Source organism: Oncorhynchus tshawytscha, linkage group LG19 (assembly GCF_018296145.1).
Source record: "Oncorhynchus tshawytscha isolate Ot180627B linkage group LG19, Otsh_v2.0, whole genome shotgun sequence".
NCBI classification, from domain to species: Eukaryota; Metazoa; Chordata; class Actinopteri; order Salmoniformes; family Salmonidae; genus Oncorhynchus; species Oncorhynchus tshawytscha.
In genome coordinates this window covers 27,558,763-27,574,966 of record NC_056447.1, presented here as the reverse complement: position 1 = coordinate 27,574,966, position 16,204 = coordinate 27,558,763, and the positions used below count along the sequence as shown (strand labels likewise).

Here is a 16,204-nt window from a genome sequence, read left to right as displayed (position 1 = left end):
GAAAAGTGCAAATCAATCCCAAACAACAGCAATGGAGCTTGTGAAAATGCTGGAGGAAACGGGTACAAAAGTATCTATATCCACAGTTTAAATGAAGCCTATATCGCCATAACCTGAAAGGCTGCGCAGCAAGGAAGAATCCACTGCTCCAAAACCGCCATAAAAAAGCCAGACTATGGTTTGCAGCTACACATAGGGGCAAAGATCGTACTTTTTGGAGAAATGTCCTCTGTTCTGATGAAACGAAAATAGCTGTTTGGCCATATTGACCATTATGTTTGGAGGAAAAAGGGGGATGCTTGCAAGCCGAAGAACACCTTCCCAAACGTGAAGCACGTCGGTGGCTACATCCTGTTGTGGGGGTGCTTTGCTGCAGGAGGGGCTGGTGTACTTCACAAAATAGATGGCATCATGAGGGGAAAATTAAGTGGATATATTGAAGCAACATCTCAAGACATCAGTCAGGAAGTTAAAGCTTGGTCGCAAATGGGTCTTCCAAATGGACAATGGCCCCAAGCACACTTCCAAAGTTGTGGCAAAATGGCTTAAGGACAACAAAGTCAAGGTATTGGAGTTGCCATCACAAAGCCCTGACCTCAATCCTATGGAAATTTTGTGGGCAGAACTGAAAAAGCGTGAACGAGCAAGGAGGCCTACAAACCTGACTCAGTTACACCAGCTCTGTCAGGAGGAATGGGCCAAAATTCACCCAACTTATTGTGGGAAGCTTGTGGAGGGCTACCTGACACGTTTGACCCAAGTTAAACAATTTAAAGGCAATGCTACCAAATATTAATTGAGTGTATGTAAACTTCTGACCCACTGGGAATGTGATGAAAGAAATAAAAGCTGAAATAAATCATTCTCTCTACTATTATTCTGACATTTCACATTCTTAAAATAAGGTGGTGATCCTAACTGACCTAAAACAGGGAATTTTTACTAGGATTAAATGTCAGGAATTGTGAAACTGAGTTTAAATGTATTTGGCTAAGGTGTATGTAAACTTCCGACTTCAACTGTGTGTACCAGTCAACATTTTGGACACCTACTCATTCAATAGTTTCTTTATTTTCTCTATTTACTACATTGTAGAATAATAGCGAAGACAGCACTATGAAATAACATATGAAATGGTGTAGAAACAAAAGTATTAAGCATCTCTAAATATATTTTATATTTGAGAATCTTCAAGGTAGCCACCCTTTGCCTTGACAGCTTTGCCCACTTGTGGCATTCTCTCAACCAGCTTCACCTGGAATGCTTTTCCAACAGTCTTGAAGTTCCCACATATGCTTTTCCTTCACTCTGCTGTCCAACTCATCCCAAACTATCTCAATTGGGTTGAGGTCGGGTGATTGTGAAGGGCAGGTCATCTGATACAGCACTCCATCACTCTCCTTGGTCATATAGCCCTTACACAGCTTGTTGTGTTGGGTCATTGTCCTGTTGAAAAACAAAAATACGGAGCACAAACCAGATGGGATGGAGTATCGCTGTAGAATGCTGTGGTAGCCATGCTGGTTGAGTGTGCCTGGAATTCTAAATAAATCACTGACAGTGTCACCAGCAAAGCATCATCACACATGCTTCACGATGGGAACCACACATGCAGAGGTCATCCGTTCACCTACTCTGCATCTCACAGAGACATCTCAAATTTGGACTCATCAGACCAAAGGACAGATTTTGACCAGTCTATTGTCCGTTGCTCGTGTTTCTTGGCCCAAGCAAGTCTCTTCTTATTATTGGTGTCCTTTAGTAGTGGTTTCTTTGCAGCAATTCAACTATGAAGGCCTGATTCACACAGTCTCCTCTGAACAGTTGATGTTGAGATGTGTGAACTCTGTGAAGCATTTAGTTGGGCTGCAATCTTAGGTGCAGTTAACTCTAATCAGGTAACTCTAGGTCTTCCTTTCCTGTGGCAGTCCTCATGAGAGCCAGTTTCATCATAGCGCTTGATGGTTTTTGTGACTGCAGTTGAAGAACCTATCTAAGTTCTTGAAATGTTCTGGATTGACTGACCTTCATGACGTATAGTAACGAGGGGCTGTCGTTTCTGTGTTTATTTGAGATGTTCTTGCCATGATACGGACTTGGTCTTTTACCAAATAGGGCTATCTTATGTATACCAGCCCTACCTTGTCACAACACAACTGATTGGCTCAAATGCATTAAAAAATGAAAGAAATTCCACAAGTTCACTTTTAACAAGGCACACCTTGAAATGAATTCCAGGTGACTACCTCATGAAACTGGTTGAGAGTATTTTGATTTGTTTAACACTTTTTTCCATATGTATTATTCCATATGTGTTATTTCATAGTTTTGATGTCTTCTCTATCATTTTACAATGTAGAAAATAGTAAAAAGAAAGAAAAACGCTGGAATGAGAGTGTCCAAACTTCTGACTGATACTGTGTGTGTATATATATATATATATATATATATATACACACACACAGTATCAGTATATATATATATTCGTTTTGGCCTCAGACTAGGGTTTTTTCAGCTGTTCGTGCACACAAACAATTTCTTGAGGCAGACCGAATTTCGGTAGCTGAAGTCAACGTTGGTCCATAGTAGGAATTCTTCAATTAAGTGTTGTCATTGAGATAGATGACTCGTTTTCATGCACATGTGTAACGTGAGAAATACTGCACCAAACATTTTAATGTAAGATTGCGCAACAAATTTCTTGAGTCATCTTAGATTGACTATTTTGAGTAAGTCTATACCGACTATTGCGTCTCAAGACAGACAAACTGCTATTGAAACTTTTTCATGGTTTTCAAGCGAAGGTCTTTTAAGGGAATTATGCGAGCGCACTTGTTCCGTTCACCTAGCCGAGTTCGGCTAGGCGCCAGACGAACCAAAGCATGCGGAAGCCTTAACAGTCTGACACTTATAATTGGGCCTCAGCCTAAAACGGTCTGATTATAATAAATGTCTTTGCCTTTGGTGATCTTGATCCTCCCCACAACAATTATGCTAATACATAAAACATAAATGGCTATCACTACAAGCATCCACCTGGATTATTATGGTTTATCAAGCACTGTTGTATGATAAGAATGTCAGGGCTCCCCAGGGCTGTTTTTTTAATGTATTCATATCCTTACACATTGCTTACACCAGGTGGCAGTGTAACGAAGCAAATCAAGTAGCCTAACCTCCTCCACTGGAAATCTAGATCATAAAAAAAAGCTCTTCATTGGTCAGTGTTTCGTTATCACTATGAAACAAAGTAAGAGGTTTACCACAACATAGAGACATCACCCAAAAGTTAGCAAGACACATCTTTTATTTAATAAATAATTTACAATATAAACAGTTGGTGTGTCACACCGCTTGTGTCCTACATACAAACACAGTTTGATCTTTCTGGCTTCTGCCATTCGGCCAAGTGTTTAAATGCCATATTTTCTACCGTTACAAATCTGACAACCTCTATTCACAATCAAGTTCAAACCAAGTAAGAGCTAAGTGAAAAGAACATAAAGTGCTTTAAAATTAAAAACATGAACACCAAAAAAAGGGACACTTTCTTGTATTCCCTTTTTAGATATCCACCTGGATGGAATCCAGGTTAACTTGTGTCTGCTCCTGAGCAAGAAAATGAATGCTCTGAAACTACAGTAACCAGGATAGGATCCCTGCCATTGATAAATAGCTGAACACTATCCCCTAAAGACCCTACAGCTTTGTGATGTGGTGTTCACGTTTTCATCAAATTATTTGAAAATAAAAAGGTTACATTCACCACCAAACCCTTTCTCATATTCAAAACTGTAGTGAAATTCAATACAGATAAAATACAATATTTTACACACAAACGTATATACAATCTCACATTACACATGTAGAACCATATAGAAAACTCAAAATACAAGTTACATCTATAAAAACAAGATTCAATGTTACAATCATGTTTGTTTATTTGAACAACTTTTTTTTGCCAGACTAAGAACAAACTGCACCAGTACATGTAGTTAGGCCTGCCAAACACTTCAGTGTAGGGATATATTACCTTGTTAAGTTGTTGAATAGATTAGTACTAAGGGAATGGTCAAATCTAAATATATTCTACCGAGATGAAATAGGAAGGGAAAAAATGAAGCAAATCATCTGACAAGGTTGTATCCTTTGAGCTTTACTTCGGTATACAACAAATAATTGAAATAAAGATCAAACCAGAATGTAGGTTAAATGTCTTGTTCATAAATAGCAGGCCTTCGGGGTATTAGTATCTCAGCCTCAAGATTTAGGCTTACTGGTGAATGACATTATTACTATGAACACAAACAATGCAATTGGAAAACTACAACAAATCAAAATGGTACTGTAGATGTATGCACATCACACGGGTCCTGCATATGACTAGAGGTACAATTCAAAACCGAAAACGGACAACTTCTTTGCCATATGCTGCTCTGAATATGTCTATCCACTAAGATCATTTAGCACCTTCCAGCATTCTACACAATTAAAAGTTAAAATACTTAGGCTTAGATTCAATCAGATCAAGCATTAACCCGCTCTACATCACACATGCAAATGTTCGAACTTGAAACAGCTGCATGGGATTTCTACTAATGTGACTCGGCGCATCCAATGGCAATGTACGCAATAGGTATAACGCCGGGTGCTGCTTTTGGATTTGACAGCTATTCCATTCCAGCCATTCCAATGAGCCCGTCCTCCTATAGCTCCTCCCACCAGCCTCCTCTGATACAGGACCTACTTTCTGCTCTCTACAGAGTCGTCAGAAAGACTATCTTTCTCAAACCAAATACATGGCCACGATACCTACATCTGTGTGGAACTGTTGACTGCCTAGAAAAAGAGAAATAACTCACAAAAGACCTGTAGAAATCAATTTCTTGGCCATGGTACATGTTGATTGGTTGAATGAAGGGATGAGATATACTCTGTAAACGTGATCTGGGGTTCTGCAATATCTGTGCCCTTGGTAAAGTTTGTAAAGGGCTGTTTTCTTATGAACATCTTAATTACACCCTATACAAAAAATACATTTATCATAATTAACACTTTAAACGCCAATATTCAAGACAGCCTGTTCTGGCGGACACACTAAACCACAGAGGGGCACAACCACACACACACAATCTTACAAAAGACCTGGCATTATGACCTATTAACCTCCACAGCAGACTAGACTGTCACTCGCTGCTTTGACATCCTTTTGGCCCGAGTACTTTCTCCAAAAAGCTCTGGCTTTTCCAAAGCTGGAAGCTCATCAAACAGTGAGCTCCTTCTGGACAGACATTAACAAAAGCCCCTGTCATGTCCTCTAGCCCAGAACCATGAGCCACAGAGAGCTCCACTGGCTTGGCACAAGTGAGGAGAGGAGATCAGCAAACTCTTCTTTCTGTAAGAGATCATCTCGTCTTGCTTGCCATAGGCATGCAGTCCCAGTGGGAATGTAGGATTTAATCCCAGCTGGATATCCAAAGTGCTGGGGCTCCTGGGCTCTCCTCTCTCACCACTGCTCCTTTAATCAAAGGACCAGTCCTTAAACCAGCTGAATGAACACAATGATAGGTGGGAGCACAGAGAGCTCACCTCTTCCCCAGATGTAAGTCAACACATGATGACAACAATGATGAGACCATGGGCTGGGATGAGTTTGATTGCAAATGAGCTGCTGTGTCCCCTCAGAGGCATGGACGGCCCTGCTGTCTACACTGGCCACCAGCCACTGAGAACAGAGCAGTAGAGGTGAAGTATGACATGGTGAGGGCTTTGTTTCACACCCACTGACAGCTAGCATAATGAGGATGATGTTGGCAGGGCACTATAGATGAACCCAGCAGCACTCAATCCACAACAACATAGACAGACAGTTGAGGAGAACTAGCGAGAACATATCTGATCCCCTCGGTGCTGCATTACTCCCAAAAGCATCCTTTTCAAAAATGTGGTATTTGTCCTTGTTGGAGTGGAGCATTTTCACGTCCTCAAAAGCATAGTAGGCAGCCATGGTGAAGTTGATGTCCCCAGAGGAAAGCAGGTCGAACACACAAGACTGGAAGTACAGGTCTTCCACTGGGAGGCGCTCTTTACACTTGGCCATGGCAGCCTGATAGGTAAACCCATGGGACTGGCTGCCCGTCCTGCTCTTGACCAGGCTGTGGCCCTCCACAGCACGGTCCCTGAATGTCCTGAAGTCGATACGTTGGTTGGCGGGACAGCCGTGCAGGCAGAGATACAGGTCCTGGTTGTCTCGGTCTTCTACAGAGTTCACTACTTCCTCTGGCATCCGCACAGCAAAGGTCAGGTATCGGCCCACCTGCCGGACCACGATGGTTGTACCGATGTAGCGTGCGTGGATCTCCACATGCTGCCCAGGCACCTTATCCACGATGCGCAGCGTGTTGGCTCCGTGGCGGTCTCCACCGTTCTTGGAGCCGTCGGCGAACGCCGCAGGTAGCTCGTCTGTCTCTGCGTGGTACATCTTCTGGTCCACACACTCCTGGAAGTTCTTGAAGATGATTGTCAACTGTACCGAGTGAGAGAGGGGAGAAGATTAGAATTAGCAGTCAGCACAACAATAGCCAATATGTTTCAATATGTGTCAGGCATTTTGAGGATGAAAATAGCAAGGTACATATATAGACATCAAATTATTAAATCATTGAACAGCAGTTGAATTTTTTTTAAACTCTATGGAACCTCTATATTTACATGTTTATGTGGACAAGAGTTAGTGGTAGGGCTACACAAATGACTGAGGGGAATCTTTTTGCTTTGGCATTAAGAAGACCAGTAGTTTGTATAATGCAGACCCATCTACACCACCACCCCAGTTCAGTGTCACATTTCAGCTCTGCCTCAACATGGGGGAGGCCAAAGTAAACGCTCTCAGAAAACACGGGTATAGGCCATGTTAAATCGGGCCTCAGTGTGCAGACACAAAGACGAGCCATTCATAGTGGTGAAAAACCTGCCTGTGAACCCCAGAACTGTGCTCCAGGGAGTGGCACTGAGCCAGGAGGGGAGAGCGTGCTCTGCTCTGTGGCTAATTAACTAATGCTGGTCACTTCTCTGCTTGCATGATTTCATTAGGACGCCAGTGAGCCGTTGTCTCAGAAGTGACCCCGGGACAGCCGATAGGCTCTGATCTCAAATAGGGGGCAGGAAGTAGAGCACCAAAATGCCCTGTTATTACCCAGTCAAGTCATCTGCCAACCCAGCCCCCAACCCACCCCTCAATCATCCCACCCCACAATCCCCCATTTTTTTTACCTGCCACTGACCCCTCTTTTCGAAGGATAACATGATCTAAGAACATGAAAAAACCTCTACAAAACCCCTGTGCATAAAGAAACAAACTGTTTCATCAACCCATCCCTTGAATGAAGGTAGTGCATACAACAGACCATTCCATACACTGCAGCAGGAGCCCATATGAAACAGAGCTACAGAAATACTCAGTCTTGTTTGTACAGGTGGCATAGGCTTCTGCCTTGTTTTCCCTTTGTCCAGACTGAATAACTTCAAAAGCTGTGTAATTTGCTTCCAAGTACAGCTGTGTAAAAATATCATTACCTTAAGCACACAGAAAAAAGCCAGAATGCTGAAAGTGCATCATTAGGTCTGATGATGGAAAATTGGTCTCTCTCTTTATGTGATTGAGGACAAAATGTCAGTGTAAACCCTGCAGTCAGGATACAGTGCACGGAGGCCTATTGGTCACACAACCGCGACTGCCAAAATCGTACCAAATGTGGACCTAATATTAAATGACTTTGCAGACTACAAATGCTCAGGGATCTTTGTTTTCACCTCATGTTCTAATGAAATACATTTCTGGGGTGGCCCTCCAGGCCGTACAATGTACTGTAGAAACAAAACAATGATAATTTATGAGGTATCAGGGCCAACTAATGTGCAGAAAATATCTGCAGTTTCCTGCATGGCTTGAGCACTTAGTTAAAACAACAGTTTCTAACTAACATACACACAATGCTAGGGTATGGACTGCTACACATAGGGTGGGCCTAAAATTCGACTTGGCTGTCCACATGATGTTTATACTGCGGGTATAATACTGGCATATCATTTGTAAACCTTATCAGGATCCCAACAATTGTTCTGTGTATTGCCTATTGGTCTGCGATGGAACTGATCCAAACATTAACCAGAGTCCACAGTAAAACATTCCCACGGCTGCTCCTACTTCTCTGGCCACATTAAAGAGGCCCACAACCTCTTACATACGAAGGTCTTACTTAAGATAATATTTCTTGATTTGAGAGCTCTTACAAATAAATCACTGCAGTACAATTTGTCCAACAACATTCCATTCAGTGTTTCAAACAAAGCAAAAAATATTATCTCCCATTACCTGAAAGGGCTTTCTTTAGTAAGAAAAGGGTCAAATAGAGGAGTAGCAGCCTTGCTCAGGAGACAACAAAACTTTCCCTTTCGTAAAATGGCTATGGTAGCCAAAATAATGGCCTGCATGCCCAACCTTTATGTACATGACCCTAAGCATGATGGCATGTTAATTGCTTAATTAACTCAGGAACCACACCTGTGTTCAAGCACCGGCTTTCAATATACGTTGTATCCTTCATTTGCTCAAGTGTTTCCATTATTTTGGCAGTTACATGTATCTTTTGGCTATCTTTTTGTTCTCTACTTAGATGCATGTCTACACTCCTCCACAGTGGTGAGAAGACCAGTGTTATCAGACGTTCTGCAAGGTCTGTTGATATTTCTATGATAAGGAAAGTTGTGAAATTCTAATTCAATAGAGTAGTTTTTCAAGGATTCAGTCTGTAGCAATGAAATAATCACAGAATACTTGGATCAGTAGCAATGTCAAGCATCACCAGACACTGTAACTGTGGTGTACCCAACATACAGTCAATATCACATTGATTCAAGATGATAGAGAGATGTAGCGGCTACTCTCACCTTGCTGGTGGCTGTAGCAGAGGAGCCAGGCACGACAGGTGTGTTGGTCACCTGAACAGACAGGTATTTGTTATGGATAAGTGGCCAGGCTCCCTCCACCTTGCAGGTCTGGAAGTCATCGCTGAAGGTACGGAGGTGTGGGTCTCCAAAGAAGCCGCAGTGGGTGTAGTTGGGTGGCGAGGAATGGCGAGGAAGGCTGCGTTCGTAGTGACACTGCTCCGGCCCATCGGAGCGCTCCTGGCTGTCAGGCTGGAGCTGCGGTGGTGGGGGTGGAGCGGGGGTCCGGGCTCGAGGCTGGGTTGTAGGTCCCTCCTTGGAGCAGTTGTGTTGACTCATGAGGTCCTCTATGCCATGTTGTGCTGAGTGGTAGGCCAGGTCGCCTCTGCAAGTGCGTGCGGTGCGGCGTACACAGTTGTTGTACGCCCGCAGTGCCGTACAGAACTCCTCCTCCGGGCCAGAGCTTGAGGTGGAGGCCCAAAACTCTGAGTTACACTTGAGGATCTTACACTGCAGACTCACTGTAGAGAGGAGAAGAAAACATTAGGACCATAGATCACACAACAATGGCAAACCAATACCCACAATGGACTGTTCATCCAATCACTAAACATTGTGTTGAACAATTAATGTACTAAACAAACAGGAAAAGTAGGTGTTATACAGTCTTATCTGTGTGTTTGAAACCCTTAAACAATAACCTATGCAATGGCCAGTCTTTAGACTCCTATAATCCAAAAAAGCCCTGCAGCATTCTTTGAGTTTTTCCATGTTTTTTCAGTGTCTCGAGACAAATTGAGCATTTATTTCCATCAAATAACTCTGACTTCAAGTGTAACGAAAACCAAAATTCCACCAAATATGTGGATTCCAAGTGGCTGCAGATTGCCAACTCCATCATCCCACTGGGCACAGACATCAATTCAACATCTATTCCATGTTGGTTGAATGTAATTTCATTGAAATGACGTGGAAACAACGTTGATTCAACGAGTCTATGCCCAGTGGGATGTGTATGCACACTTCATTACAAATCAAGTCTGCGCTGAGACTTCATACAGCACACAGTGAGTTTAGCCTTTTCCAAGAGATTCAGTGAATCTGCAAAAGATCATGCATCATTTAAAAAAAAATGGTGGGAGACATGGTATGTAAACTTGTCATAAAAAACATACAAATTTGATTTCAACAGGGACATTGGGGGCTACATTAGGAAAAGCACCAACACACACCTCATTAATTAGTCAGAACAAGCTACTCAGAAGTGTTAACTGCATAAATTCACAGCTACCTAATGTTTGCATCTATACTACATCCTCCTGTTGCATGGCTAAAAGCCAGAACGGAGTGAGGAAATTATTATTTTGAGAATTTAGCTATTGTTGAGGTGAACTGGAAGGGGGATGATATTGTGCGAGCCAATGTGGGAGGGAGTGAATGAAGGCAATGTAAGTTGCTATTGTGAAGAGACCAGCAGTCATAAATTTGCTCTGTGTAAGGGGATCAGGTTGTTCATCAGCAATGGATTGTATCGTGGGGGGGGGGGTTCAGACAGGAAAGAAACTAGCTCCAGGACCAGAGAGCGGAACAGAAGAGAGGCCTCACCATTCCACAGGTCAAACTGGATATTAGATATCCACCTGTCCATTGCAGAAGGCCTTAATCAAAGAGTAATGCAACTTCCAACAGGCATTCCCCAGAACTTAAATGACATGACCTGAAATTTAAGTTGCTTTGGGTGGCATGGTATAGGGGGGTTACAGAGGAAAGAATAGATGTAATTCATAGCAAATACCAATACAATTGGATCTCCTAACTTCACCCTAATAAACAAACTTCAGTTTAGGACGAGTCTACATGTAACTTTGCTGCACCAAACGTTCAATGACTATACAACACTTTGAAGTCACACTTTCAGTTATTAATATGGATGACTCTACCATTCCACCCCAACTATTCCAACCTCCACACAGCACACACCACTCCCTCCTCCCATTCCCAGCAACAAAAGGCATTTATTATCATGCATCTGATAAGTGGCAATAAACTAATCTTAATCTTGAATAAACGTCAACAACAATTAACACTTGCATTATCACTTTTTGGTTTGGCGGTAAATGACTTGAAAGAGAAACTGATAAAAGTCGGTAAATGAGCAAATTGATTTCTACGAGGCCATGGAGATAGGCTATTTCTGCATCTCATAATAAGGAAGAAGGGCTCAAGTAAGACCATTATAACCAGTGTCATATCAAGGTGTTTTAATGTTGCTTAGAAAGATCCATGCAGGTCGAATAATAAATAACCTAAGCATGGTTACGAATTGCTCATTGTTCATCCAACCAAAAATAACGCCTGGGATTCAGGGATTCATGGATTTCCCGAACTATTTGTCTTTACTTTCTTTAGACCGACGCAATACGGGTACAAAAGGAAAAAGGCAAGTACCGTTAGGTTACTTTAGAAAAGAGGGTTAGAATGCGTAAACCCTATCCCCTCCCCCCAAGCATAACACAACTACGGGGTTATACAGCTTGGGTAGCATAGGCTTGAGCTGTGTAAAATTATTCAATAGAAACAAAAAAGTCTTACTCCCATGTGACGATTTCTTTTATTACGAATATACCACCTCAACATGGAGCACAAGAAACGCGAAACCATTGGCGGTTCGTACCGACACTGTCGATTCCACAGGACTCTGACATTATATGTTTTACCAGTGTTGACATGCAATTTATAAAGTCAGTCTTCCATTTGTGTTGATCAACTAATTGTCTCGTTTGACAAATAATGTAGGTACATGTCTATTACATCCATCTGGCAGGTTGTTTAATTAAGCTATGTGAGCTGCAAATGGTTACCGTAGGGCAAAACAAGGGTTGTAATAACTAGATAATAATCATATTAATACAGTTAACGCGCATGATTTAAATAGTATCTCTATTGCAAAGTCTTACCAGAAGGAAACAGGCAAAGAAACAAAACAAGGATCTTGCCGACTTCAAGCGCCGAAGGTCCTGCTACTCCCTTCCCCATAACCGTCCATCCAGCACGGGGTCGCACTTCTCTCCTCTCCCTGGTCGAATCAAATCAAGAAGGTGGAAGAAAAATGAATTAGGAGATATTCCTATCGTCTATCTTGTTGAATAAGACGGAGCAGTAGGCTACATGAGATCTGAAGTCACGTAATGCAGTCATGTCCTCGATCAAGTACTTGTTTCGAAATCTCGAAGTAACTTTCGCCCTCTTTCTAGGAGCCGATTCAATGCACTCGAATTCCTTAGCAAACAGTAAAAGCTGGCAATCGATCTTGAATTTAGGGAGTGTCAAGAAGGTGCAGTTTATACTACTCACTGGACCAATGAGGAGCCGTTGTTAAAGCCTTCGTCCCCTCCTGAGTCTCAAATTACAACTCAACGGTGTAGATTTGTTCATTATAGCACGTTGGGCCTCGACAGTTTGATGGGAACAAAAGTGTTTTGCTTTGCTGCTACATAAACATGCTAACCTTATTAACGTTATTTCTATGTTGCTAAATCTATGTTGGGGCAGAGGTTAGCCTGCATGGGTGAATGTCACTTCTCTTGCGCCTTGACTTAGCCTATAGTCCATTATGAAAATGTTTAACCTTGCAAACCATGCTAATAGTAGTACAAAAGACAAATTAACATATACGTCACAATGTCAAATAGGCTATGTCAAAAGTTACCACTTATAAACCTGTAGGCTATACGCCCTTTAGGCTAATACAGTATTATTGACTCATATTGTGTTCTGTCTTTGTGGCATTTCTTTAATAGACTCACAATCAATGATAACGTGACTGATTATACGCTGAGTATACCAAACATAAGGAACACCTACCTAATATTGTGTTGGGAAGTCATTGCAAACCATTTTTTAACACTGTTTTAACACTTTTAGATTAAATAAACTAACTCCCTACAAAAATGAATTACTTCTACACAGAATTCTTGTCAGGTGTTGTTCATGACAATCTATGTAGAATTGAAATTGAATTTAAATGGAGATAAACAGCAAAAAAGGATAATAGCATTTATCCTCAAAAAAGATACTCAAGCAAAACGTGTTATTTTAGCTGTGTCAAATAACAGGTACGATATATTACGCTGGTTGGTGCACTGTCAACGAAACCTCCATAACACAATAGTTGGTATTTGATCATCCATAAGATACAAACACATAGAAGGCTAGTATGATTTAAATTGGAGCAAACATTGATGCTTAGCCTTTTAGTAACATGATACATAACATCTTTATGAAATCACAATTGAAAGAAAACATACGTCAGCCAGCAAACAATTGAGAAACAAGTCAGCAGATGTTCATTAAGAATGTTTTATTTGTCTGTCTATTAGTTCTATACATTATGTCATGATTTGGATAATGAATAGGCAATATGCACCAGGACTTGTATGAAGAACTACTACACATGTTGATCAACCACCCATCAGTACAATACTGCTCTACACAACACTGTTTGCTCTGTAGGTCTACAGTATAAATGTCACTGAAGCAAGTCAAGTCTGTTGTGTGGTGTAAAATATGTCTGACCATGTTGATCCATTTTTTTTGAATCCTTAATGTCAGGCAATGAAGGTGGCTGATTCCCTAAGACATTGAACATATTGATGCACCATTGCACTTCAATGAGAATACTTAAGAATACTATCCAGCTAAGAAGTTATGTAGGCATAAATACATACTGTGTAGGCTATACTAGTCTATTGGGGTTGATAACAAACCCTGGGAACATTAGCCTACTGGAAAACCCCAAACACCACCCAGACTATCTATTTGTCTGGAAAGAGATAGCCATTGTTCTATAAGTGAATATGATTATTAAACCAGATTAAAGGGCATAGTTTGTTGAAACTACATGGATGTGTTTAGACATTTAGTTGGGCCACTTGAGTGATATTACATTGATAGTGCTTTATTTCTTAACATACTTATATTCTGTAAGGACTGGAAGATGTTTTGGATTGCTTAACAATGTATGGTAACTGACATGTAGCCTCGACTTGTAGAACACTCAATCACATTTCACTGTAGGCCTACAATATCACATCTCAATGGGGACCTACAGTATAAAGCCCCCATGTAATGCCTCCTGCAAGGCCAGCTAAAACCAAATTCCCCCCAAGCTAAATCCGTCCATTGAACAAATAGATGGTCTCATTGGCCAAAATGAGTTTTGATTTCATTTTAGTCATCACTGACCTTGAAATATAAACGTAGGGCCTATCCTTTGGCTTAAAATACCTAGACCTAAATGTCGATTTAAATTCATAAAATTACTACAGCGTTCCAGATGTTTCCTTATATATTTCGGGGAGATAGGCCTATACTGGTAATGCATCTGGCCCATAGCCACATACTGTATGATCTGGTTTATACGACACCCAGTGAAGATACTTCACACTTTCCAACAGATGGCGCCTGTATTAACTCTAGATATCAAACCTCACATCATGACAAACGCACATGGCATTATGAGTACCGGGACAAGTTGATCTGTCATTAAATTAGTACACAGGTCTATTATTTGGCGGTTTAGTGCAACTGTAGCCCACAACTGTCAGTCAGTCATCAACATTGTTAGGCCTACCACCCCATTTACTTTCTATCACAGCGAATAAATAATCCCATGTTCTATGTTTTATTTATTCAAAACACAAATATGATAGGCGCTCGATTGGAAGTTTTCTAATAGATTTCCAATTCCATTTGATTCTGAATAATGCATTCGTAAAGGGTTTGATTTTAGCATTGTGAAAGAGGAGAAGACAGCGATATTGTCTAATAGAATCGTATTATGACCATTATGAATTTACAATAATCCATAGACTTTAGGCTATACAAGTATCCTAGTTGTGTAGCAATGCCGTACCCTATGTCAATGCTTATAGACCTAATAACATTTAAAACATGTTATAACAGCTGGACAACTTGCATTGCAAGTTCACTTTTGTAGTATGTAGGCCTACTATGTAGGCTATTGCCGTTCTTTGCCAAAACATGTAAAGAAAGTCTGTAGCAGACAATGCCGGGCAAATGTATTATAAGGGTAATCAACACACAATATGGATTACCGTTACGCTTCACAATAGAAGTAGTCTCCTATAGTCCACTGTCAAAAACACAGACTTTTTCAAAATAAAATGACCCATTGACAGAAATATTATGAGAAGCCTCCACGAAAATATAAAGTTGGATTTTAGCCTGGCAAAAATCTGTAAATGGCCTAATTGTTCGCTGTTGAGAAACGACCAATACCAACCTTTGCGACTGCATGGATCCCTCCAAGTTTAGCTGCTGAACGCGAGGAAAGCGCAAAGGCGAGAAGTCCCGAGTCCGAAATTCCACCCCAAATAGGTGTTGTGCAGCAAAGTAATCCAAATGTTTCGCATATACCGTTGTTTAAATTGGTGGAAAATGCCGACCTCCATTCATGGTTTCCCTCGAAGGTGTCTCAAATAAGGAGTGTGAAATCAAAGTGATTTTTGCAAACAATAATTCGCATTGAAATAGAGCACCCGTTCAACTCATTGATTCTCATACACTTGGATACTATTCTTCCTCATTCCGTTGACTGAACATTCCCACGATATAAACGTTCACGTCTCATAAAATATTACCATAATTAACAGTTGTTCTCATCTCTACGCTTGTATTCCTGATCTCAGTTTAGTTGGTTCTCGTTGACGTTGAGAGGAAGAGCCCTCCGGGCACCGCTGCTGCTTCACATGGGCTGCTGATATCTCTGGCCCGACTCCTTGCCTTGCTCACTGTTGTGTAATGGATACTTAGAAAGTGTGAGAGACAATGATCGGCTCTACATGACGCCGCTGGGACCCCTCTTCAGTCCCCCGACACCTCGCGCCGTTTCAGGCGATTTGCGAGTGTTTAGACTGGGTATTTATTCTCCAAATATTATGCATAAACTGGTGCAACTAATTTTAATAAACCACAATAACTAAGATTCATGCTCCTCCTTCACATTTCGTACCTCCCACCACTCTGTATTACACTATAATAACTACACTATAACCACTATCTTATCAAATTAGAATAATAATGATGCATACGCTGTTTTAGTAGGCCAGCTTAAGCAATATTTGACATTTATGCCAAAATAGCCTACCATTCACTTCGCCGAGATTAAAAGTGAAAGGGAAACAGCAAGTACAGTAGCACAGCATGACGAGAGCTTGGGTCCAAATCCAACATGACT

General features: G+C 41.3%; 1 protein-coding gene across 1 annotated transcript; it reads right to left on the bottom strand.

Annotated features, from left to right (window-relative positions):
• Positions 1 to 3,289: 3,289 nt before the first annotated feature.
• On the bottom strand, positions 3,290 to 15,890 carry LOC112218568 (repulsive guidance molecule BMP co-receptor a). The gene is made up of 4 exons (XM_024379460.2): positions 15,251 to 15,890; positions 11,904 to 12,022; positions 8,950 to 9,467; positions 3,290 to 6,526 (listed from the first exon to the last, which is right to left on the bottom strand). The coding sequence occupies exons 1-4, from the start codon at positions 15,262 to 15,264 to the stop codon at positions 5,822 to 5,824; spliced, it is 1,356 nt and encodes a 451-aa protein (XP_024235228.1). The 5' UTR covers positions 15,265 to 15,890; the 3' UTR covers positions 3,290 to 5,821.
• Between the last annotated feature and the right edge of the window lie 314 nt (positions 15,891 to 16,204).

Excerpts from the sequence above, each read along its gene's own strand:
- LOC112218568 (XM_024379460.2), bottom strand. Across the intron at positions 9,468-11,903 it reads TCTTTGCCTGTTTCCTTCTG|TGAGTCTGCAGTGTAAGATC; the intron begins GTAAGACTTTGC and ends TCCTCTCTACAG. Across the intron at positions 6,527-8,949 it reads CTGCTACAGCCACCAGCAAG|TTGACAATCATCTTCAAGAA; the intron begins GTGAGAGTAGCC and ends CACTCGGTACAG.